A 27905-nucleotide genomic window follows, 5' to 3' on the forward strand; every position below is an offset into this window, starting at 1 on the left:
TGTCGTCATCCGAGTGTTTTTATTATGAACTTTTGGAACAGATTTATTTATTTTTCTCTTACTTCAGACCATTTATCAATAACAATCAGTCCATAATCTGTGTTATCGTATCAATAGTAAGTACAGATAAATGTCCCAATAGTAACCATAGTAATAATGTTAAGATATTAATGCAGATTTGGTTTTTTTTATATCCATTCTTAATATCACATTGAAAAAACAACAGGCCTTTATTAACTGACAGGTTTCCACTGTACACCGACACAGACAGAGAGAAAGAGAGAGAGAGAGACACGGCAAAGGAGGAGGAGGGGGCGAAGTTTGAGCTGTACATTCAGAAAACAAAAAGAAGAAGTGGACGGATTAAAGGAGGAGGGAGAGAAGGAGGGAAAAGGAGGAGGAGGGGACGGGAGGAGTGAAAGAGGAGCACTGCATTATAACCACAATGTGCCTTTCCATTTCACTGTGATTCAGATATGAACAAGTTCTTAAATTACACTGTTGAACACACAAATAAATAGACACTCATCAAGCCAATCATTACCATTATTATCATCATTATCAGAATTATTACTAATACTATTATTATCATTATCACTAGACAGCAATGTTATAGAATCCGTAAGCATGGGAATAGAAAACAGTGCAGAGCGAGAAGTGTGTTTAAGAACAATGGCAATAACAGAAAGAAAATAATGATAATAATAATAGTAGTAATTTGTATTTACATACATTTAAATACAATCAAAACTGCTCAGGGTTGAGCAAACATTCTGATGCAGCTGAGGAGGGGGAGTGTTGCAGTACGCAAGTGTGTGTTTATGTGTAGGTGTGTATATCTGTAGGTGAGTGAAGTTGTTTTTGAGAACCGTCCCATGATTATTATCAATAATATTATTATTATTATAATTATTATGTGACTGTGACTGCTGGGAAAGTGGAGGTACAGTATCTACACATAGCTTATATCCAGTCTGGAAGATTCATTTGTTAAGTGTGTCTAGAGGAATGACTGAAGAAAACTAAACTGGTGATGCTGAACCATGATGAACTCGTGACTTGAACGTAAACCTCAATTTTTAATTGTATTCTTGCAAAACTGGCTAATTTCTAGGGCTGGCCCAAATCGACTGAAACCTTGTGTTTGTTCCATCCCACTGTATTTGTGTATTTAGTATTTAGTAGAGGTGTTTGAAAATGTTGGTGCTTTCCATTCAAATAAACACATGGAAAAAATCTTCTTCCTCACCAGCAGTAAAAAAAATGTTTTACTTCATTATGGTAGAACACGAAGCTAAAGAAATAGATATGGAAGTCCAGAATCAGCGTCCATTCAAGGATAAAGTCCCGCTATTTGGAGAGCCAATCAGCTTGCTGCTTACACTGCACATGGAGGATCAGCGTTCCTTCTATGTGGAGATCTGCGCAAGTGCAGTAGCCAGAACAAGCAGTGAATTATGGATCCAAATGGTAAATAGACTTTCATTTTGAAGTATTTTGGTTTCTCCCCATTCAAACAGATAGCAGGCTGGTGAAACTACCAAAGATGCTTAAGAAATCACCAGTTCCAACAATTTTCAATAATCAGGTGATAAGCCCCTGTTGTAAACAAACACAACAGGTTTGTTCAACTCATTCTGAGTATTACTGTATTCTTAGTCTGCTGGAATCAGGCAGAAAAACGCTGATTTCAGTTTATTCGCGCCTTCACGTTGCAATATCCACTGTCAAAATCCATGCTGCCCTCTTCTGGGAATATTCTGAACTACAGTAATGAGCATACCTACAATTATGGTTCATCACAGAATGGGAATATGGCAATATGGAAATATTAGGGTAGTTGTTTGTAAACACCAGTGAGTACCTGAAGCCTGTGAGTTGCTGTTCAGGCCAGCCCTGCTAATAGTATATCTATAGTAACGTAAATCAGCTAGCGTACATTCGTCTGCAGTAATACCCGGTGTGTTCAGTGTTGTCAGATACAGTGCGATGACCACATTTACCGACGGGAATAGACGAGTGATATACATACAGTAATTACATCATTGTGCCATACATACATACATTGTCGAGTGTTGGGTTAAATGTGGACTAAACGTTGCCTGGGCATTGTGCACTGTGTGTGTGTCTTTGTGTGTGTGTCTTCGTGTGTGTGTATGTGTGTGAGTGAGTAAGTGAGTGTGTGTTTGTGTGAGAGCATACATTCCAGAGACAATGCATTCACAAAGGCTGATATCAAATACATTTATGCTTTGTGTCTGTGTGTGAATGTGTGTGTGTGTAAGAGAGTGTGTACAGTGTGTGTATCATGGTTTTCATGTTTAACATGTGAGAAGGACCTTCCATTTCATTTTTGCATGACCGACTCAGTAGCGACGAGGGGCGGAGTCTCTTCCTTCTTTCTTGATGATGATTCGCTGGTCGTCACCCGTGTCATCAGGAGACTCCACCACATCGTCTTCGTCGTCGCCCTCGCCCTCTGTATCTGCCGCCATGCCCATGCGGTTCTCATAGGACTGAAAGAGAAAGAAATACACATTAAAACAGTAGTTTTAATTATTTAATTTATTTAATTTAATTTAATTTATTTATACTGCTAATGTAGCAAACAAGTGACTAAACCCTATAGCCCACCAACTAGCATGATGCTAACTGCAGACCTAGATTATCAACAGCTTAGCAGACCAAGGGAACCTTGGTGAACAAACCCACAACCTTGTGATCAATAGCTAAGTGCTAGAAATAAACTAAGATAAATCTATTATTTACTGTAATACACTAAAGATTAGTAATATACACTACCTGATCAGCTTATTGGGCATAGGTATTGAACCCACAACCCTGTGATTAATAACTGAGTGCTAAAATTTACTGAAATACTATAAAGATACAGTACATAACAAATTCAGTGGGTATGGGTAATAAATGCTATAAAGATAAACTACTTTACCAGTTTAGTTGGCATAGGTATTGAACCCACAACCCTGTCATTAATAACTGAGTGCTAAAAATATACTGAAATACTATAAAGATACACTACATAACCAGCTTAGTGGACATGGGTATTAAACACTATAAAGATACACTACCTGACCAGCATATCGGGCGTGGGTATAGTACCCAAAACCCTGTGATCAATAACTGAGTGCTAGAAATATACTGAAATACTATAAAGGTACACTACATAACCAGCTTAGTGGACATGGGTATTAAACACTATAAAGATACACTACCTGACCAGCATATCGGGCGTAGGTATTGAACCCACAACCCTGTGATCAATAACTGAGTGCTAAAATATACTAAAATACTATAAAGATACACTACATAACCAGCTTAGTGGGCATGGGTATTAAACACTATAAAGATACACTACCTGACCAGCATATTGGGTATGGGATTTGAACCCACAACCCTGTGATCAATAACTGAGTGCTAAAAATATACTGAAATACTATAAAGATACACTATATAACCAGCTTAGTGGGCATGGGTATTAAACATTATAAAGATACACTACCTGACCAGCATATTGGGTATGGGATATGAACCCACAACCCTGTGATCAATAACTGAGTACTAGAAATATACTGAAATACTATAAAGATCCACTGCATAACCAGCTTAGTGGACATGGGTATTAAACACTATAAAGATACACTACCTGACCAGCATATTGGGTATGGGATTTGAACCCACAACCCTGTGATCAATAACTGAGTGCTAAAAATATACTGAAATACTATAAAGATACACTATATAACCAGCTTAGTGGGCATGGGTATTAAACATTATAAAGATACACTACCTGACCAGCATATTGGGTATGGGATATGAACCCACAACCCTGTGATCAATAACTGAGTACTAGAAATATACTGAAATACTATAAAGATCCACTGCATAACCAGCTTAGTGGACATGGGTATTAAACACTATAAAGATACACTACCTGACCAGCATATTGGGTATGGGATTTGAACCCACAACCCTGTGATCAATAACTGAGTGCTAAAAATATACTGAAATACTATAAAGATACACTATATAACCAGCTTAGTGGGCATGGGTATTAAACACTATAAAGATACACTACCTGACCAGCATATTGGGTATGGGATATGAACCCACAACCCTGTGATCAATAACTGAGTACTAGAAATATACTGAAATACTATAAAGATCCACTGCATAACCAGCTTAGTGGACATGGGTATTAAACACTATAAAGATACACTACCTGACCAGCATATTGGGTATGGGATTTGAACCCAAAACCCTGTGATCAATAACCTGTGAGCGCTAGACATAAACTTTAAGACAAATTAATTGTTTACTCTAATACACAGTAATGTACACTACCTGTATCATTATCACTAATCTATTACTAATGTACACTACTTGTCCAGTTAAGTGGGCATGAGAATTAAACACACAACCCTGTGATCAATAACTGAGTGCTAGAAATATACTGAAATACTATAAAGATACACTACATAACCAGCTTAGTGGGCATGGGTATTAAACACTATAAAGATACACTACCTACCCAGCTTATTGTAACAGGAAATAAACCAATTAGCATTTCATATGTCATTTCCTTTAAGAACCAGGTGCATTCTGACTTTTGATTGTTGATATCTTAACAGTGCAGCGCTTTCCCGCTGTGAAGGTGCGCCAGAAGATAATTTATGGGAACAGCAATGTTATTTTATTTTGTATTCTGCTTAGTGTTGATGTAAAAGCTGTGTAATGAGCTGGGATTTACACGCACTGAGCGTGTGCCTCAAGCATGCGTACTCTGCGTAGATAAGATAAGATTGGGCAGGTGACTACTGACTGTTGTCAGGGTTTAAATTAGTCAGTAGCGCAAATGTGTTTACTTCCACCAACATAGAAATATGCCAAATATTTACCTGGTAACCAGAAAACCTCATATCCAGACAATCACGCCCATCTGTTTAGATATTCTCATAAACTCATAGACGCTACCTTAGCGGTACGAGCGCAAGGTGTGAAAATAGACTGTTGATGGCATTTAAGATAGCAAAGAGCTTCGTAACGTGCCTTGCGCAGGGTGTAAGATGGCAACCCAAACCTCAGTTTCCCTAACAGGGATTAAGCCTGGTAATGCACTTTATATACGTACAACAAGGAAATTTCGACATCCATGTCTAAATTGGATGATGAAAGTTGACATTCTCCTAAAAATAACCAACTGCGAACAACTAGCCTAAGTTGCAAAGGCGTTATGGATTAGCCGGAAGCTGAACTAGAGAAGATGCTTAAGAAATCTGAATTAATTTAATTATCAGGTGATAAAAAAATGATCAGGTGTGCTTAACTCTTAAATCTCAAGTATCACTGCATTCTCAGTAAGCTGAAATCAGACAAACATTTTAAGCTAATTTAAGTTTATTTGCGCTCTCACGTTGCGCTATTCACTGTCAAATCACTGCTGCTCTCATTTGGGAATATTTTGTTCTGCACTAAAGAGATACCTAAAATTATGGTTCATCCTGGAATGGAAATACTGGGGTATTTGTTTGTAAACACCAGTGAGAATCTGAAGAATATGATCCGCAGTTCATGTCTATAGTAGTGTAAACAGATCAGGTTCCCCAGGCTGCTCTGCTCCACAGTTACCTCCATGGGGTTGACGATGATGGTGAGGGCTGAGTCGTCCCATTGGTTGCTTCCCTCTTTGCCGCCGCCCCTGGCTCCCTCCCCACGGCGATGGATGGAGCGGATGCGGAACACGCCGAGGATCACCATCACGACCAGGAACCCAACACACACCATGATGATGACGGTTGCGGCCCCCGGGACTACTGCAGGACGGAAGCGTGGGGAGAATTAAACAGACATGTTGGGGGGGGGGGACTGCAGACCAGACTGTTAAAGTAGACTCTTAAGCAGATGATATTGATGAGTCACTGCGATGCACTGCACACGAACTGATATTGTGATACGATAATTATTGAGATTTCATGATATTTCTTTTTTTCAGTAACAATATTCTTGGCGATATGAGAAAACACTAAAATAAAAATAATATTATATTATTCTATTTAAGAATATTTTACTGCAACAAGAAAACTGACACAATTTTATACAGTATAAACATTCAGAAGAAATATAAAAGTCTGTAAAGTTCTGTTTAGTACAACAATAACTTACAAAGAGATAAAATATTAATAATGTGACATAAAAATAATGTAACAATAATGTAACATTTATACAAATAATACACTACAAAACAATCTTAGTAAGTAAGTGAAATGATCTAATTGTAAGGCAATAAATCTTATTTTTTTCTCTGGTAAGACATTTTGTCTTATTAAGCTTTGTATTACTGTATGAATATTTTTACTTATTTAAGGAATGGTGCTTTTAAATCAGTCTTCCTTGTATTTTTTTTACCTTATTTTAAGAAATCTGAAGTCAAAATAGGCACAAAAGGTCATTGGTCATATTATTTCTGACTATTGTGTCCTAATTAAAGCCAAATAATGAATGACTGTGCTTGATTTAATGCTTAATTTACAAAACGTTGGACTTAATTTAAAATATCTCAATGAAAAAAAAAATATTTACCCTATTGGCAGATTTAATTTTGCTTAATATAAGCATATACGTCTTAATTTACATATTTATTTATTTATTTATTTTGCAATGTACCCTTAAAATTTCACAGTAAATACCCAAAGAAATGTATATATAATACTACTTTTATCACAATAATTTTTTTAAAACATGAAATAAAAATTTTTAGACAGGAAATGCATCCTAAACACTGCTATATGGCATAATTCTAATTAATGTACTGTCACTACTAATATTATCATGCCATTATATACATGTTTACTATTCAATAATATGTTATTCAACTAATTTACGGACTTTATAGTTATTTACTTTTAACTTTTTAACAGAAGAACGAAAGTGAGAGAAATATTTATTTAAATATTTATTTAAAATACTATAAAAATTTGTGTGTGGGTCCCTCAGTTTCTCTCACTAAACCACCCTGTCCCGCTTAGTTGAAGAGTCTATAAATAATGTGCTGTTGCTTTGAATGATATCACAAAAATGAAGGGACATCATCTGAACCCTTTGAGCAGCGAGGATCGAAAACAGCAAATTCTGACATTGATTTATATTGTTGTTTATTCATGTTTTATATAATGTTTTTCCAAGTTAGACAGGGTCTGTCAAGCTCAACCAACTGCTAAATCACAAAAAACACTATTAGATATTTTAGACCTATTGCCAGAACGAATATGAACTGCAGTGCATGCATGTGTCTGTGAGTACGTACCAGAGTTGCGGTGTGGATTGGGCAGTGTGTGTCCGCTCAGCTCTCCTGTGTGATGGGACGGGTGGAGGAACTGCTGCTGGGAGGCCAGCAGGTGTGAGGGGTGATACAGGCTGTCAAGAGAGTGCAGGAAATTCACCTACAACAGAGAGAGAACAACAGCGTGTCTCTGAATAATCAACAATAATCACTGACTTAATATATATATGCAAAATATTAGAAATAAACATTATATATGTATATATATACAGTGGTGTGAAAAAGTATTTGCCCCTTTACATGTTTCTTTTGTTTTTGCATTTGTGTCATACTTTATTTTTTAGAAAATCAAACAAACTTGAGTAAATATAAAAAGCCCCCCACATAAATTAACTGTGATTAATCACACTTTTTGGAAAGCTGAGTTCAATTTCACTACTAACTACAACCAGGCCTGATTACTGCCAGACCTGTAGAATCCAACAATCACTTAAATATAAAACCTGTCTGACAACATGAAGCAGATAAAAGATCTCAAAAAGCAACACATTATGTTCTAATCTGAAGAAATTCAAGAACAGATGAGAAGAAAGAAAGTCATTGATCATCTATTAGTCTGGAAAATGTTACAAAATCATTTGTAACCAGAGAGAACCACAGTGAGATATATTATTCACAAATGGAGAAAAACATGGAACACTGGTGAACCTTTCCAGGAGTGGACGGCTGACCATAATTACTCCAAAAGGGCATGGACAACTCATCCAGGGGGTCACAAAAAAACAATAATAACATTTGAAGTACTGCAGGTCTCATCTGCCTAAATCAAGATCTGTGTTAATGATTTAATAATAGAAAAAGAGACTGGTAGAAAATGGTCTCCATGGGAGAGTTCCAATGCAAAAAAACAATGCAGACCAAAAAGAACACAAAGGCCCATCTCACATTTACCAAAAAAAAAAACATCCTGATGATCCCAAACACATATCAAAAGTGTTGTGAAATGGTTAAAACAAACTAACATTAAACTTTTTATTTTAGTATTTGGTAATTTAATGAAATAAGGTTATTGCAATGTACATGCTACAAAATATAATGCGTTCACAGTAAAAACACTACTAAGTTTGCTGATATAACTCCCTTTACATTTCTGCAAATATTTTATTATATTATGAGTGCTTCTGACACTGGGAAGTGAATTCCTCCATGTACTGTAACATTGTGAAGCAGAGCATGATCCCCTCCCTTCAAAACTGGGCCGCTTGGCAGTTTTCCAACATGATTACAACCCCAAACACAACTGCCTTGCTTAGGAGGCTGAAGGTTAAGGTGATGGATGGGTCAAACTGTTTCTCCAGACTTAACCCAACTGAGCACCTGTGGGCCATCCTCAAATGACAGGTGGTGGAGTGCATGGTGTCAAACCTCCATGCCCAAAAGATATAATAAAATATTAACAGAAACGTGAGAGATATACTCACCTGTATATAAATAACTGATTTAGATTTGCCACCTTGCTGTCAATATAAGCTAATATTTATGCAAGTAGTATTTTGGTACCTCCAGCGTGAGCTCATTACTGGTGTAGCGTCCATTCATTTCTGAACAGGACAGCCGGAATCTCCTCTCGAAGCGGGCGGAGCCCTTTGCTAGTCGGTAGCGAATAGAGCGCAGGACGTCCTCGTACACTGATATAGACTCCGCCCCTGAGAAGGACAATGGGTGAAACATTCAGAATTAGACAGAAATAAACTCTGATCCATTTTTGCTTCAATTCACCACTAGAAAATTAAGCCACTTTGCCATGACCTAAACTGTCAACCTTATCTAAGAAGAAATTTGCTCAAAGGGTCATTTAGTGTGGTAAAAATGAGGTATTCCACCCCAAGACCTCTGTTGTGGTAGAAGCAACTGTTAAGCTTGGTGGTGGTAGCATCATGGGAGGCACTGGGAACTGTTTGGGAACTGCTACACAATGAGAGTTAGCTGGTTGGTTATTAGTTTCAGTAGAACACTGACCCCAAATACACATCAAAGATGTTTGTGGAATGGATAAAGCAGGCTAACATTACGCTTTATGAGCTTTATGATGTGAAACGTTTTCTGACATCAAACCCAAACGTTGCTCTTTTTCAACAGGACAATGCTCGTCCACATACTGCTGCCATCTCCAGAGCTTTCTGTGAAGACACAGATGCTTTGCCATGGACTTTAGTTAATTTTGCAGCCATTCATTATTGTTGTCCAACTCTAACAAATTTATCTGCAATAAGGATCTAAATTTACTTTTTATTTTTCTGTTTTACCTTAAATTATGCAGCCTCTGCTGTCTGTTGCACCATTTAAGGTGGAACAGGACATTTAGCTAGCTAGCTAGCTACTGTAAAGCACTACTAGCAATTTATACACATTCATTTCAATATACCATATTTTTCGCACTATAAGGAGCACTATTAAATTTGTAAAATCCTTAAATTTTCCCAAAAAATAACAGTAAAGGCACTTTGCTGGAGTACAGCATTTTACAGGAGTTTCAGTGAAGAAGTTTCTCCAGTAGAATTAGCTGCTAATCACGCTAAGCGTTAGCTCTTTTGCCATTCAAAGGTGAGTATTATCAGTCTGTAGCCTACTGCTAACCGCGGCTAGCACTGCTGAATTAGCATTAGCCACTAACTGCGCTAAGTGCTAGCTCTGTCGCCATTCAGAGGTGAGTATGTCAGACTGTAGTTAAAACAAGCTATGTGGAACGAACCGCTGGCTAATATTGCCTTACATATTGGCTTACTGAAACACTAAGTATTGCACTTTTCCTCGGTGTAGCACTGTTGGGCGGCATTAGCCACTAATGCTAATGCTGCTGCACCCAACTTTAGTGGAAATCTGGAAATCTAAGGTCTCTGTTTGAAGGACCATATACCCCTAACACTTCCCCTCCCCCTCCAGCCTAAAAAGAATGAGGACCTCTACTCCTACAAAACAGAATTGTGCAATAACCAAATATTACAGAAAATGTCTGTATTTTGTATATCATTGTAAGATTTTTGTCCTAGCTCCAATAAAAATAATGAATATATGAGATTTTATTGATTTCATTTACTTGGTAAACTTTGTCAAACTAGAACAGGTAAGCTGCTGTTAAAACTAAACGAATACATCTGTGTAATAGAACTACATTACCAGTGATGGCGATGTAGGCCGTCGTGTTGATGATGTCCAGCCCTTTCTCTTTCAGAGACTCCATGTCAACCAGAAGCTCCTCCTTCTCTGGGTTTAGCTCCTCCCCCAGAGGCTGGACCTCACAGCCGTCAAGAGTGTGGGCCACGGCGTCGGACATGAGCGCTGATTCAGACAGAGAACGAGAATGCTGAGCTGTGCACAAATGTTAGAACACATATTGCTGATGTAAGTAAGCCACATCGTCCACGCAGAAAACACTTAGCAACCACTGAGCTTCCTCTAGCACTTTGTCATTACATAGCAACCACATAGCAACAGGGGCGTAACAGCAAATTCTGGGCTCTGTACCCTTTTAATGTCAGTGGGCCCCTATCCGTGCCTATACACAAGAAACATGAGCGAAAAATAAAAAACGGATTTTAAGGGCCCCTCTCCCTCCACTTTTCCCCCCACTACTACGCCCATGCATAGCAACACCATTGCGACCACCTACACTCCTCATAGTAACCTACTAGCAACACCCTAGCAACCACTCAGCGTTCCCTAGCACCACTTGAGATGTCACAGCAACCACCTGGAACACCAAATCAAAACCATAGCAACCACCTAGCAACAGTCAAGTAACCTACCAGTAACACCCTAGGAGTCACCAGGAAAACCACTGCAACAAGCAAAGTACACATTGGCACTAGAGATCTCATAGCAACCACCTATAGTAGCAATATTCCTCCAACTTTTTGAAAAACCCTAACAAAACCATGACAACCACCAAGCATTATCCTATTAACCCACAAGCAACACCCGAGGAACATCAAGGTAAATATATGAAACGCATAGCAATCACCTACATACATATCAAGACACCATATCTACCACCTGTTTCAATGCAACAGTTGTTAAAAAATTTTAAACCACTTCCGATTTTTTTTTTCTGAATAAATTTGACCTAAAAGTTCACCAGATGTCCCTAAAAGAAAATAAGGAGAAACAATTCAAACAAACATGACAAAAATATTAAACTTGCTCATGTATTTACTGAGGTAAATGATCCAGTATTACCTACATATTTCCGTTAACTGCTGACAACACAGGTATTGTTTGTTCAGTGCTCTCCTGATGGTGGAACAATGGTTCCTTTGTGACCACCCAGACTATCACACACATTGCTCTTGGCTTGATCTTTGTGGTGGATCACTTCTGGGGAGGGTAATAATGGTCCAAACTGAGTCCAAACTATCAGTGGCAGCACAGTGCGTTCTAAAGACACATTATAATCCGGTCCCTCAAACAAAAAATGTTTTTATATTATAAAGCAATATACAGTTCTGGAAAAAATTAAGAGACCATATCAGTTTATGAATCAGTTTCTCTGATTTTGCTATTTATAGGTAGATGTTTGAGTAAAATGAACACTGTCGTTTTATTCTATAAACTACAGACAACATTTCTCCCAAGTTACAAATACAAATAGTGTCATTTAGAGCATTTATTTACAGAAAATGAGAAATGGCTGAAATAACAAAAAAGATGCAGAGCTTTCAGACCTCAAATAATACATAGAAAACAAGTTCATATTCATAAAGTTTTTTTTAAAGTTCAGAAATCAATATTTGGTGGAATAACTCTGGTTTTTAACCACAGTTTTCATGCATCTTGGCATCATGTTCTTCTCCACCAGCCTTACACACTGCTTTTGGATAACTTTATGCCTTTACTCCTGGTGCAAAAATCCATCTTCCTCTTGATTATATTCCAGAGGTTTTTAATTTGGTAAAATCAAAGAAACTCATCATTTTCAAGATTCCACCAAATATTGATTTCTGAACTCTTAAAACTTTATGAATATGAACTTGTTTTTTTTGTATTATTTGAGGTATTTTTTGTTATTTCAGCCATTTCTCATTTTCTGCAAATAAATGCTCTAAAAGACAATATTTATATTTGGAATTTGGGAGAAATGTTGTCCGTGGTTTATAGAATAAAACAACAATGATCATTTTACTTAAACATAAACCTATAAATAGCAAAATCAGAGAAACTGATTCAGAAACTGAAGTGGAGCTGCATATTAAATGTATTGCATTCTATATTTTAAAACATTGCATTGCGCAATACATTATAAGGGCTTGTTAAGAATGAGTGCATCATCACAGAGAGTCAGAGATAACAATGAGGGTAAAGAGAAAGAAAAGTAAAGGGCAAAGCAATCAACAAATGTAAACAGATTAGCGAGTGATCACCTGTTTTAATCTGATACTCTTGATCTCTCTGACCACCACAATATGTCCAAACGGAAAGGAATGACCTCACTGCTGCATTACTCACTGAGGATATTAGCTCACTCCAGCTGAGGGGCTGGACACTCAGTCTTTGGTCACATGATGCTGATGCTACAGTGATAAACAGACTTGTTTAAGTGGCTTCTGACCCCGTATGACTGATAGTTGATATATGGACTCGTCAATATGACATTTTACAATCCACTTGGTTGCGCTGTTTCCCTTCAGGGGAATGTCCGGCGGCTTCTTAAAAAGGCGGTCCCATTATTTCTTATCTGCTGTAAGGTTGATTAATGCCTGGCTCTCACTACATGCCTTTTAATATCTTAACTAATGTTGAGAATGTCTTTAAAATTTCTTTAAACGTTCTTTAATCATCAATCCCGCACACACTACACCATCTGATCTGAATAAAAACACTTTAAAAACACCCTTTAAGATTATATACAGTATCCAACAAAAGTGACTATACCCCTTATATAGATTTCTGTATATGTTGTATTACCGTATTTTTCGGACTATAAGATGCACTTAAAATCCTTTAATTTTCCCAAAAATCGAAAGTGTACCTTATGTATGAATTGTAGCTTTCAGTCAGGTATTAAGCAGCACTTAAGCCTTTCTGCTAAAGTACAGCTTTATAAGGGAGTTTCAGTGAAGTTTCTTCAATGCTGAGGCTAAAGCAGCATTAGCATTAGCCGCTAACCACAGCGCTAGCTCTTTCTACATTCAGAGGTGAGTATATCGGACTGTAGTCTGCATGTTTACCATGTTAAAACAAGCTACATAGGACAAACCGCTGGCTGATAGCACCCTCGGTTACCGGAACACAGTTAGGGTTCCTCACTCTAGCGCTATCTGGCGGCATTTACTAGCGCTAACTGCAGCTGCTAACCAGGGCTGACTAGCGCTGCTAATCATATTAAGTTATATAAAGTTATATCCAAGCTGCAGAAATTTGAAAGGTTTCACTCAGTTTTGACCTGTAATGTGGGCCAGGCATATATAAGTTTTTTAACCCTCCTGTTATGTTCATTTGTCAGGAACAGCAATGTTGTTCCCGGGTCAATTTGACCCAGTGCATGTTTAATTATCCAATTAATATCCAAAATAATAATCATCCAAAATAATTATTAATTAAAAAAAATCCTAACAAGCAGTGTGAATATTTTATTACTAACACCATTGCTAATTATTCTATCAATATTTAGTGCAATGGTGTTCCTTACCTCTAACAGGTCATGGTTCAATCAGAACAATTACTCGTTTTTTCAAAAAACGTTAGTTAGAGATGTTAGGAGAGTAAGTGCTCTTTGAAGAGCTCTGTCTTCAGGAGTTTATTAAAGATAGTGAGAGACGCTCCTGATCTGGTAGTGGAAGTTAGTTAGTTAGAGGTGTTAGGAGAGTAAGTGCTCTTTGAAGTGGGGTGACATGTGCCCGTTTTGGCTGGTTGAAGATCAGTTGTGCTGCTGCTTTCTGGATCTTTAAACTTTTAAATGGGTCAATTTGACCCGTAACATAACAGGAGGGTTAAGGAATGGAGTGAATCCTAGCATCAACTCCTCCAGATCTCACTGCGACCGTACTTGACCTTCCCCTTTTTAAACTGGAAAAATAATGCTAGATGATCCCTCGGACTTACCCCCACCTTCCATGCCCTGGGCGGCTGTGTTGACGGCGTGAGAGAGAGAGCAGACGATCCGGAGCTCAGGGAACAGGGGGACTCCACGCGCACCCTCGAACTCCGGGGCCGGCCGGGCCAGGTGGGGTCCCACGCCTGAGAGAGAGATCTGGGGAGCGTCAGGCTGGAGAACCACCAAGTAACCCTCTAGCTGCCTCAGAGAGAGACAGCTCTCCTCACTGAAGCACCTGAAGAGAGGGCAAGATACAGAAAGAGAGAAGATGGGGTTAAATAGGGTATAAATTATTGCAGCTTCAACACCAAGCAGGGTTCATACACTTTTTAACCAATTAATTTCCATGACTTTTCTATGACTTTTCCATGCCATATTTTCATGACCATACAATTTTTAAAACATCAGTGCAGACATGGACAATCTTCCATAATAAAAAGAGAGCTCAATTGTGTAGGGCTAAATTACTGGCCCAAAATAGATTTTTTCCATTGATAAACTGAAACACAAAGATTTGTAGACCAAATTTCCATGACTTTTCCAAAACTTTCTGGGTATTTTTATTTTTCAAAAACTTATCCAGGCCTGGAATTAGCTATATTCAGATTCCATTACTTTTCAGGTTTTTCATGACTGCACAAACCCTGACAATGGCAACCACTTGGAACCACATAGCAACCACTTAGCAACCCCAAGGCAACCACCTAAGATATCATAGCAACATCAGCACCAAGGCAACCACTTGGAACAGCATAGAAACCACCAAGCAACCCAAAGGCAATGGCACAATATACTCATGGCAGCCCCTTAAACAGCACAGCAACATGTTTGCATAGGATACACCATGGCAACCATGTGAAATACCAGGGCAACACCAACACCAAAGCAACCACTTAGCATCCTTATGGCAGCCACCTGAGATATTATAGCCATCAAACCAAGCTGAACTGCTTGAATTTTTTGCACCAGGAGTGACATAAAGTTATCCAAAAGCAGTGTGTAAGACTGGTGGAGGAGAACATGATGCCAAGATGCATGAAAACTGTGATTAAAAAACAGGTTTATTCCACTCCAAATATTGATTTCTGAACTCTTAAAACTTTATGATTATGAACTTGTTTTCTTTGCATTATTTGAGGTCTGAAAGCTCTGCATCTTCTTTGTTATTTCAGTAATTTCTCATTTTCTGCAAATAAATGCTCTAAATGACAATATTTTTAGTTGGAATTTGGTAGAAATGTCTGTAGTTTATAGAATAAAACAACAATGTTCATTTTACTCAAACATAATCCTATAAATAGCAAAATCCGAAAAACTGATTCAGAAACTATATATATATACCCATTTACAGTAAAGTTTTAAAGAGTATTTTAGAATCGATTATTTTTGAACAAAGCAAAATACAAGAAAACCATTCAAAATCATATCAGTGGTAATTTACATACATCAGTCTTAAAGGCACAGTAAGAAAAAGCAGACTATATAAAATAAAAGGTGTATATAAATAAGGTGTAAGGTATAAAGAGTCTATGTGCCCTTTAAAGCTCATCTGAAATGAAAGGCCTTTAAGAAGCTGAAGGATGTTGGGGGCGAGGGGCGTATACGCTTTTATTTCCGCAGGTGCGCTCTCTCGCTTTACTGTAGATTAATGATCCACTCTCTACGTCTGAAAGTGTGTGTGTGTGTGTGCGTCCTGTACATGGGTTGGTGTGTGGGAGTGTCTCGGGGAGCAGCTGGGTATATTTATCTCACTCTGATCGCTGATGCATCACCAGCTGGTCATCACGACCTTTTGCCCTCAAATCTGATTACACTGAAGGCTGTGGCCAGCAGCTCTGAACCACAATCTTTTCATGCCTGCCGTCTATAAACCACTGGTGTCCGAACGTTTACCACCATGAAAACAGCTCGTTATAAAGCACAGTAGCCATTTTTGTAGCCTTGTTTTTTTTACTGGCTCCTGAGTGGTCAGTTCAGAGTTCACCAATGTTCATTTGGCATGTTCACACTGTACATACTACAGTAGATCAGTGTGCAGAATGAATTAGAATTCACTTTCTGTGAGCCGCCATGTTTTCACTGCTGTGTAAAAGATGTGGGTTTTCTTTCTTGTTGGATGCGCTATGTTTTTCTATTTTTACAAGTGAGTGTTAGTTAGAGGGAATGACAACCTGAATACACGTCCCTATCCTCTAATAGCTTTCTCTTTCTCCATTTTTATTTTCAGAGTGCTAGGACACCCGGTCTTTCCTAACAATGACAAAAAACAAGCCATAAACCTAACAGGCTAATTAGTAGGGGTGTAATGGTACTGTAAATTCACAGATCAGTTCACACCTCGGTATAAAGCCCACGGTTTGGTACATTCTGGTTCAATGGTTGGTGGAAAACATAAAAAGGCTGAGCATTCTGTATAGCCTCACCTTTATTAACTTCATAATAACAATGAATCTTCATTATAACCATGTTTTGATTATTGGGAGGGAATGTTGGAACGGGACTCAAGCTCTTTTATAAAATGCTTGAAACCAGGGTTCTCTCATACTGTCAATAACAGCATTACTTAATATTTCCCTAAGCATATTGCTGGATGCATTTCATTGTTCAAGTTCTTTTTAGGAAATATCAGCATTAGATTGTTAGAAATTATAATATATTAGTAGTAGTTTTTATAATGCTGGAATTTCCCAGTATTACTGTAAGGGGACAGTAGTAATAGTGTAGTGTGATTTAGGTCTGGCAGACTTATTATAATAGTACTCCAGTTAGTATTATAATATCTGAGAGATAGACAGAGAGAGAGAGAGAGAGAGAGAGAGGGAGAGAGAGAGAGACAGTACAAGCGCCTAACCCTGCGTTCACACTGGAAGGCAACAGGCGACAATTCATTTCCTATGGCAGCACAGCGACAGTGTGTGGACAGTTTCAATCATCCAGCCTGTGTACTATGTATTCTGTGTGCGTTTACGTAAAACGAACTGTGACCTCCGTACCGTGACGGTTCGTAAAGACACGTACCATTACATCCCTACTATTTAGGGTCTGAGACTTCACAGTCATGGTTGTCTAAGTGCTTGAATCTCTTTCCATACTTTTGCAAGACAATCTTTCTGTTTTTCACTCTAAAATTGTACAAATCCGAAATAAAACATTGATATTACTTAAAATGTTTAATACCTTGTTTTTGATAGATTAGCTTAAGCTAAAAGATTTTGAAATTTTCTCTCATTTTTTTCTCTCAATTTAGCTTGGCCGATTGTCCCACCCATTTAGCTGCTACTCAGCTCTATATCCCCCATCACTAGTGATTACACAACACAAGGAGGGTGAAGACCAGCACATGCCTCCTCTGATGCAGCATTACCGAGTAGCATCACAGCGCACTAGGAGGAAAGCATAGCGACTCAGTTCTGATACATCAGCTCACAGATGCCTTGTGCTGATCGACATCACCCTAGGAGCGCCATCTACCCACCCAGAGAGAACAAGGCAAATTGCAGCTGATGGCAAGCTGCATGACTGGGATTCGAATCAGTAATCTCCTCTATTGTATTTATTATTTAAGGGGTTACCTGAGGGAGGTGGTGAGTTTCAGAGGGCGGACTCCAGGTGTGGCGAAGCGTAGGGAGTTTCTGTAGGTGACCTGCTGCACGGCTCGATTAAAGCTTTCGATGTCGTCTCCCTCCAAAACCAGAACCGACTGGCTGGGGTTCACATGTACCTGAGAAATCAACACAACTCTCAGAACCAACAGAGCCAACACAGTACAAATGCTGTGTTACAGAAAGAGTGCTGCTGTGCTAATTTGCAGTAAATTTTGTTGCAGGGTATTGCACTATAGGACCAGCACTTTTACACTTTTACTTGAGTAAAAAGCTTGAGTTGATACTTTAATAGCAGACGTATTTTAAACTCTAGTATCTATATTTCTACCTACAGAATAATGAATACTAATAATAGTCAATACTTTTCACACTGAAAAAAATGATGAGTAAAATGTACTTTAAAAAGTCAATTTAATTCCAGATCAATTTAAGTAGCTTCAGCTCAGTTTCAAGACTTAAATGTTACATAGAGTAAATAAGTGAACTGAACTTCAGTCAATCCTTTCTTTTAGTAACCTTTACTTCATTTCTGCATACAATATTACCTAATTACAATTACTTCATTTATACCATATTACTCAAATAATTTATGATACATATTATATTATAATTTCTGAAATTTAAATATTTTTAGTTAAAACACACATGGATGGCATGTAATACATTCTTTTTAGTATACTAAAAACATCCGTGTGTTGAGACAGCAAGAATTGGTCTGTTTACAAAATAAATCTTTAAGATTATGTAAATATTTAAATTTGTGTTTTAACTACAATTATTTAAATTTCAGGAATTATAATATATTATGTATCATAAATTATTCATAATGATATTGTTTAAATTAAGTAATTGTAATTAGGTAATATTGTATGCAGAAAGTAAAGGTTACTAAAAGAAAGGATTGATTCTGCAAAAATAAATGAAGTAAAGTTTACTAAAAGAAAGGATTGACTGAAGTTCAGTTCACTTATTTACTCTGTGTAACATTTAAGTCTTGAAACCGAGTTGAAGTTTACTTAAAGTTGCAAAACTTTTTTAAAGTAAATTTTACTCATCATTTTTTTCAGTGCACCTTTAGTTACAATGTGAGTGTTACAGTTTGAGTACTAATGAACATTATGTTGTGTTAGAGTGTTAGTGTTGCTGTGCCACATTAAATGGAGTATTGCTAAGTGAAAATACCTTCATCCCAGAGCCCAGTGTCTCCAGGTCTCCGAAATCCAGTCCCTCCCTGCAGGCGTACAGACACTCCACCACACTGTGGGGCTCAACGCTTCCAGGGCGCACCGTTACCCCTGACAGCAAGCCCCGGTATCCACCCACAAACTTCCCTGAGGAGAGAACGGAGATAGAGACTGAGACTGAGACTGAGGGAGGCTGCAAAATATACGTAAATCCATCAACCTTTACAAAAGAGATGCACACAAATATACATAAAAATCCACTTTTTGATAATATACCTGTAAATAAAGAGCATGTATAGTTAAATTCTTAAGGAATGGTAAAAGAACCAAAAGGAGTTGTTGTAAGAATTGTAAGAATAAACATTTACAACCCTAACTCTCTCTAAATAACATACACACACACCCACGCATACACACACGGATCTCTGGAGTCTGAAACTCACCTGTGTCCTTGGCCTCTGGGATGCTGTTGTTTAGAATGTCTTTCTGCTTATCCTCCGGCTCTGAGAGAGAGAGACAACAAGGGGGGATGAAGGTCGAGAGAGAGGGAGGGAGTGAAAGGAAAGCAGAAATAAAGAAGTAAATGAAAATATTGACCAAATTGTTCCACAGATTAGGGTACCATATTTTTAAGATTATATTTTTAGGATTATAAGGTGCACTATTAATAAACGTCTATTTTTTTAATCTATTTTTATATATAAGGCGCATTAAGCAACACTAGTAAGGATGCCTACATTGAAGTGAGCAAGGGTGTCGTCATGTTTCCCTTCTAATTCTTAATAATATCATTTTCTTTCGATGTAAAATAAGCGCTGGATGTTAATCTACACAAATTTATCTTCTGAAAAACATTTATTTGGGCTCTTTTGTTTATTTACAGTAAGCTTAGATTTCCAATATTTTGTCTAAGGTTGAGTTGTTTAGTAAAGTTTCTCCAGCACTAAGGCTGGGTGCAGCAGCATTAGCATTAGCTGCTAACCTGCCTGATAGTGCTAGATTGAGGAACCGAGGAACTGAGTGTGTCGGTAAATCAGGGCCATATCAGCTAGCGGTTCAACCCACGTAGCTTGATTTAATAAGGCAAACAAGCAGACCACAGTAGTATTTTTTTTCTGGAAAATGAAAAGATTTTAAAATACGGTATGCTTTGTACAGGTTGGCACAGTGCACCCTTTTTGACATATGATTCATAATAAACCAATTACATGAGGTGTTACCTCACCAGATAGCTTGGTGCACTAAGGCTGGGTGCAGCAGCATTAGCATTAGCTGCTAATCTCAGCGCTAGTGGGACATAATTGCCGCATGATAGTGTTAGACTGAGGAACCGAGGAACTGAGTGTGCCGGTAACCCAGGGCCATATCAGCTAGCAGTTCAACCCACGTAGCTTGTGAATGAAAGGATTTTAAGTGCGCCTTATAGTCCGAAAAATACGGTATACTCTGTACAATTAGTCATAGTGCAACCTTTTTAATATATGATTCATATTAAACCAATTTCATGAGGTGTTACCTCAACAGATGGTTTGGGAATGCCTACACGACCAGTCGCAGACGCTTGGCAAATATTTGGCATGCTAGATATCTGACCCAGTAGGCGAGTGGGAGTCAGAAGCAGAGGCTATATGCTGCCATTTTTTTATTTTTTTATTTCTCCAGCACTAAGGCTGGGTGCAGCAGCATTGGCATTAGCTGCTAATCTCAGCTCTAGCGGGACATAAATGCTGCCTGATAGTGCTAGATTGAGGAACCGAGGAACTGAGTGTGCCAGTAACCCAGGGCCATATCAGCTAGCAGCTCATCCCACGTAGCTTGTTTTAACACAGCAAACAAGCAGGCTACAGTAGATTTATTTTCAGGAAAATGGAAGGATTTTAAGTGCGCCTTATAGTCCAAAAAATACAGTATACTCTGTACAATTAGGCATAGTGCAACCTTTTTAATATAAGATTCATATTAAACCAATTTCATGAGGTATTACCTCACTAGAGGGTTTGGGAATGCCTACACAACCAGTCGCAAACCCTTGGAAAATATTTTGCACGCAAGATATCTGACCCAGTTGGAGACTGGGAGTCAAGCAGAGGCTATATGCAGCCAATTATTTTAGTAAAGTTTCTCCAACACTAAGGCTGGGTACAGCAGCATTACAATTAGCCGCTAACTGCAGCGCTAGCAGGACGTAAATGCTGCCCGATAGTGCTAGACTGAGGATTTTTTTAGTATATAATTCATATTAAACCAATTTCATGAGGTGTTACCTCACCAGTCGCAGACACTTGGCAAATATTTAGCACGCAAGATATCTGACCCAGTCTGAGACTGGGAGTCAGGAGCATCGGCTACATGCTGCCAATGGAATTACTGGGAAAGAGAGAACCACGGGTACAAAAAAAAAAATACATTACCAGAGCCTTTTATGGAAAGTCTATCCACTTTTTGTCCCCCTGTTATAAGTTGAAATGACTGTTAAATGCTAAAGGAAGCCCACAAGTGAATAGGGTGACCCCTTGTTGAAGATCAGTCATGTAGTGTAAAAGTCTCAACAACTGGAGGTCAACTTGTGATTACAGCACAACCAGTCGTGTAATGTGTGAACAGCGCAACAACTGACCACTCACTCAAAACGTCAAGTAGTGTGAACCTGCCAATAAAGGAGCTCATGGTTACTGAGTAGCCTGAGAAGTTTTATTGCAATTTACATTTCCAGGTCTTTCCTCAAGGGCGTGTTAGGTCCAGTCTAGACATTTATAATTATAAAAGTGTTTAAGGGGCAAATGTGGTTCAAGTGCACAATGCACTCTTTTTAGTATATGATTCATATTAAACCAATTTCATAAGGTGTTACCTCACCAGATGGCTTGGGAAAGCCTAAACAACCAGTCGCAGACGCTTGGCGAATATTTGGCACACAAGATATCTGACCCAGTCGGAGACTGGGAGTCAGGAGCAGCGGCTACTTGCTACCATTGAAATTACTGAGAAAGGGAGAACCACGGGTCCCAAAAAAAAACTCCATTTACCAGAGCTTTTATGGAAAGTCTATCCACTTTCTGTCCCACTTTTATAAGATGAAATGACGGTTAAACAAGAGAGTCCTCTATGAATGGCGTGACCCCATGTCGCAGATCAGTCATCAGACTTTTGATTACAGCACAACCAGTCATGTGGTTTGAACAGCACGACTGACCACTCAAAAAGTCATGTAGTGTGGACCTGCCATTACAGGAACTCATAGATATTGATTAATCTATAAAGGTTTATTAGAATTTACATCTCCAGGTCTTTCCTCAAGGGCCTGTTAGGTCCAGTCAGGCCATTTATGAGTGTTTCAAGTATTTAAGAGGCAAATGTGGGTCAAGTGTGTGAATTTCAGTCTCGTCCGTTTAATCATTTATCAGCAGCAAATTATGGAAAATGGTGGTCATTGATTGGTTAAAAGAACATGTCTGCATGTGATATTCTGCATGTTTTCCCGCCTCTAATACTGAGTCACCAGTGTTATAAAGCAGAACATTTTCAAAGGTTATTAACAAACGTCGCAGCGCAGCAAGGAGAACAGCAGGAGACTAAAAGCCTGGCTGGGCATCTGTCTCACACACACACACTTTTATACACACACACACTTTTATACACACACACACACACACACACACACACAGAAGTGTTTTTCTGTTTTGCTGAATAATAGATGAGTCAGGGGGTATTAATAGCACACACACAACACACACACCCTGTAATTAAGGAAGAGAAAGTCCAGACTCTGTTAGCATCACTGCTGCTGCTGCTGCTGCTGGCATTGTGTCTACACTGCTACCTGGCATGCCAGTGAACGCACACACACACACACACACACACACACACACACTCACATATACCATGTGTTCTTTCGTGAACTTAAGTTTGGTCATTTAAAATACAAACCGTTTATTTTGTTAATTTAATTGGTAATAATATTGAATTTGAATATGCTTTTAACCAATTATATAAATCAACTGAGCATCTTCTGATAAAGATATTCACATTAATAAACTACTTATGCATTTATTTGCTGCTATGTTATTATCATCATACACTATTCTTTCTTATGTAATTTTTTTATTATTTATGTATTTATTTATAACATCTGTACTATTACTTAAAAAATAATATAATTATTTGTGTATTAATATTTAGGTGACGATGTGTTTAATGTCTTTATATTTTGTTTTGTATTAGACGGCTCTTTTTCAGCATATTAGACTTTGTATGATGCTGTCAGGCTGTGTTTGCTTCTTTGCTTCATTTATTAACTTGATTTATTAATAACTAAAAAACAATAAACAGTAAAGTGTACAATATAGAGGATTTGGGAATGTTAAATACACACACAACTTCAGAAATGGAATGTCTAAGGGCTCCGGGTGGTCCAGCGGGTTAAGGCGCTGCTACTATAATCGGGAGATTGCTGGTTTAAATCCTGATCATGCAGCTTGCCATTAGCTGCCAGAGCCCTGAGAGAGCACAATTGGCCTTGCTCTCCCTGGGTGGGCAGATGGCAATCTTTCCCAACATCAATCCTAGGGTGATGTCAGCTAATATATTGGAACTGACTCTTTGTGAGCTTTAGCAGTAGTTAAAAAAAGAAAAGCTAAATCTGATTCACACGTGTCGGAGGAGGCATGCGCTAGACTTCACCCTCCTTGTGTTGCGGCATTACTCGTAATAGGGGAATATACAGCTGACTACAGCTGAAAAACGTGAGAAAATAAGAAAAAAAAAGAAAGGAAATGGAATGTCCCCTATGAAAACTCACTCCAACTCCAATAATTCACACTGCCTTGCCATGAGCATGCTGACCAGTGTTCAACCTCCCTCACAAGATAACACCTCACAACTTATACAAGTGTGGGTGTTCCCATGCCATCTCCTACAGTAGTACTTGATGCTCGATTTACATACTGCTATCCCATGACTTTTGTATCTGCATGTCAGGGAATTAAACTTCATATTACATTGGTTGATGGAATGTGTATCTGTTTAACCCTTGTGTGGTGTTCATATTTTTCTTACTCGTTTACTTTGTTACTTGTATTTAATTCAGCAAAATTAAGCAATTTTACATTAAAATGCTTTACACATGCTTGCTTCACCTATATTGCAAGCAATATAAACAGCTTACATGGTTAATATTTGCCCTTTACCTTTCTTATGTTACATTTCTTTCAAAAAGTGCTACTCTTTTTTTATTAGTTTTTTAATAAAATGTAAAAGAAGATGAATTAAACTCAAGATATGAGTAGAAAATTTGTTTAGTTTCAAATTTACAAATGAAACAATGTTTATTAGCCCTTGGCCAAACATACTGTATGTAATATAAATGTAATATGTAATATGTTTACAGTGTGTGTTTTTCGAAAATGTGTGTTAATATATGTTTTTCACAAAAAATGAGCCAATGCCAATGAGTTTGAGTTAGAAAAAATATTTTTTAGTATCATTTGATGAACAATGAAAACGGGTCCCACAGACCTGAACACCACACAAGGGTTAAAATAGGCTTGGAGCTCAACATGCTTGGAGGAGAACACTAACTGCTAAAGAGGACAGATGTTATCTATGGGTATCGGATCATAGCTGGCAACAGCACTATCGAAAACTGAATCTATGACCTCCTGATGGTTAAGCCAGCGCTTAGACAGCTGTGCCACCCGGGAATCAAGCTGTAATTATAGGTAAAAAAAAAATTAACCCTCCTAAATCCCCATGCACCCATGTGATTAAGTCTACATACCCCAGCAGGCGCCAATGACCAGCCGCTGGCGGGGGACGGGGTTAGGGATGGCTCCGTTATCGTGGATGAGCGCGGGGTCAAAAGTCACGCCGTCTACGTAAAGTGTGACGGAGGGGAACTGTACGCTGAGAGACAGGTGATGCCACTCGCTGTCGCAAACCTGCAGAGATCAAAGGGGGGAAAGATCAGCGGGATGTTAAACATACAGACATACAGAGTGATGGCTGGGGGGGAAGAGGTGAAGCATTTCAGAAGACCCTTTTGGAAAAGACTGAACATAATCTGCTGTAAGTACACATTAACCCATCTGTCGGACTGACTAGCCCACCCAAATTCACTTCAAATCCCCAAACACACTCACATCCTCACACCCTCACACACACACACACACTGGTCAAAAACACTGCCCTACTAACCCTGCATTTACATTGGCAGACAACAAATGGCTCACATCAGAGATAATTAATTTGTAAAAAATTATTATACCAGTTAGTTCCGAACCTGCAATGCGATTGGTTGAGAGGTGTTTTATTATTGACATCATTAGCCATTAACACACTGTAACCGAAGCTTTCCATGTATTACTCATACAGGTAACCTAACAATAATGCAGCGCTTACAAACCAAATACAATGTCATTAAACACCACTGGGAGGTGCTGGATCCCATAGAGGCACAGTGAAGAAATGCCATGCCTCCAAAAGGTGGCGCTGGCAAAGACCTCACAAATATATAAGCCCAGCGATACGAAAATACGCATTAATACAAATATTATCATGTTTATATTTTCCAGTTAATATAGGGTATTTTATTTGAAAAAAAAGGGGAGGTCAAACTTCTTACTGCTACTGTAGTGGGTATAAAACAGTGGGTATAAAACAGTAGCAGCTCAACTACATACTTATCTGTCTTGCAACAACCTGTATGAACAGTTCCAATCTGGATTTCGCCCTCTCCACAGTACAGAAACCGCGCTCATAAAAATCACTAATGACCTCCTCATGGCAGCTGATTCTGGTTTACTCTCCATCCTCAACCTTCTTGACCTTAGTGCAGCATTTGACACCATCTGTCACACCACACTCCTCAATAGACTAGTTTCCATTGGTATCACTCAGACTCCTTTAAATTGGTTTAAATCATACCTCACCTCTCGCACTCAGTTCATTCAGCTCAAAACTTTTACTTCTCTGCCTTCTCCTGTCACTTCAGGTGTGCCCCAGGGCTCTGTCCTGGGGCCCCTCCTATTCATCATTTATCTCCTTCCCCTTGGAAATATCTTCCGCAAATACAACATCCATTTCCACTGTTATGCGGACGACACCCAGCTCTACCTTGCCACCAAACCCAATTCAAATCTTCCACCCTCCTACCTTACTGACTGTTTGTCTGAAATAAAACTATGGTTCAATTCAAAACTACTAAAACCTAACAGTGATAAAACTGAGGTTCTCCTCGTAGGCACAAAATCAATACTATCCAAAACCAACAGTCTGTCTCTTAACATTGACAACTGTTCCGTCTCCCCCTCCCCACAGGTAAAGAGTCTGGGTGTCATCCTGGACAGTACTCTCTCATTTCAATCACACATCAACAACATTACCCGGTCTGCGTACTTCCACCTCCGCAATATAAACCGTCTTCGCCCTTCTCTTACTCCTCATGCCACTGCCATTCTTGTACACAGCCTTGTCACCTCTCGATTAGACTATTGCAACTCTCTTCTCTTTGGTCTCACCAATAAAACTCTCCATAAGCTTCAACTGGCCCAGAATTCAGCTGCCCGTATCATCAGTAGAACCCCCACCTTCCATCATATCACTCCTGTTCTCCAACAGCTCCACTGGCTCCCAGTAAAGTTCCGTATCAATTACAAAATCCTCCTGCTCACCTTTAAGGCCATTCACAATCTTTCTCCACCATATCTCTCTAATCTTCTTCAGGTTGTAATTCCATCTCGTTCCCTCCGATCTTCTTCCTCCATCCACCTTACCGTCCCTACTGCTCGCCTCACCACCATGGGGAGCAGAGCCTTCAGCCGCTCTGCTCCCCAACTCTGGAACTCTTTACCACCTCATATCAGACAAATTAACTCACTCTCACAATTCAAATCCACCCTCAAAACTCACCTGTTTAAAATTGCCTATTCCATCTGATTGTTTTCCCTTTTTAACCTGTTTTTAAATGTTGTGTATTTTGTATGTTTATTTAATGCTTATTTTGCACTTTGTAAGGTGTCCTTGAGTGACAGAAAGGCGCCTGAAATAAAATGTATTATTATTATTAAAATGTGTAAACAGCTTTACCTGCTCCAGCTTCCACAGGAATTTGACGGGTCGTGCAGCCGACACGTCCGGCCAATAGAAGAGAGAGAGGCGGCAGCCGTGCACGGACAGCGAATAGTGCGAATACGAGTCATCTGTCAATATCAACACACACACACACACACACACACACACACATCAAAACTCCAGGTTACCCAGTGTATCTGGCTCCAGACGCATGCTGGAGTCACTCTTTATTGAGTTCTTTATTCAATTTCCCTCCTAGTGTGGAAATTACAGACTCCTGCTGTCACCACCCCATCACAGCAGCCGCACTCGGGGAAGGGAGGAGGCGGATCTTGTCAGAATAACAGTCTGGCAGCTGAGAAATTAATGTTCACGGCCTGACGCTGTCCTCCGCTCATTTATTTATTTATTTATTTTTTATTTATTTCTGTCCAGTGACTCAGCTAAAAAGCCGGGGAGTGGAGTGGGCGGGTCAGATCCATCATTGGCCGCAGCGCAGACCTTATCTACAGAATGCCTGGACCTGCCTGAATCACACTGTAATATTCCACAAGATGATATTACACAAAGGCTTATTTACAGAACTGAGACACATCAAACCTTACACTTTCTATAATGCCTGTTTTAATAAGTCATTGTAAATGCAGTTACAACTCATTAAA

At 38.8% G+C, this 27905-nt stretch overlaps 1 protein-coding gene across 1 annotated transcript in view; it reads right to left on the reverse strand.

Annotated features, from left to right (window-relative positions):
* Window positions 1-27905, reverse strand: part of clstn3 (calsyntenin 3) — a 63831-nt gene continuing 35926 nt past the window's right edge. Inside the window, exons 9-19 of the mRNA XM_022674303.2 lie at window positions 27259-27371; window positions 24953-25112; window positions 19620-19679; window positions 19175-19323; window positions 17960-18108; window positions 14396-14622; window positions 10475-10636; window positions 8858-9003; window positions 7322-7457; window positions 5647-5831; window positions 1-2516 (exon numbers count right to left, since the gene is read on the reverse strand). Of these exons, the coding sequence (XP_022530024.2) occupies window positions 2367-2516; window positions 5647-5831; window positions 7322-7457; window positions 8858-9003; window positions 10475-10636; window positions 14396-14622; window positions 17960-18108; window positions 19175-19323; window positions 19620-19679; window positions 24953-25112; window positions 27259-27371 (1637 nt within the window). The 3' untranslated portion in view covers window positions 1-2366. The remainder of the gene's footprint in view (window positions 2517-5646; window positions 5832-7321; window positions 7458-8857; window positions 9004-10474; window positions 10637-14395; window positions 14623-17959; window positions 18109-19174; window positions 19324-19619; window positions 19680-24952; window positions 25113-27258; window positions 27372-27905) is intronic.

The sequence above is a fragment of the Astyanax mexicanus genome, chromosome 6 (genome assembly GCF_023375975.1).
Source record: "Astyanax mexicanus isolate ESR-SI-001 chromosome 6, AstMex3_surface, whole genome shotgun sequence".
In the NCBI taxonomy this organism is placed as follows: Eukaryota; Metazoa; Chordata; class Actinopteri; order Characiformes; family Acestrorhamphidae; genus Astyanax; species Astyanax mexicanus.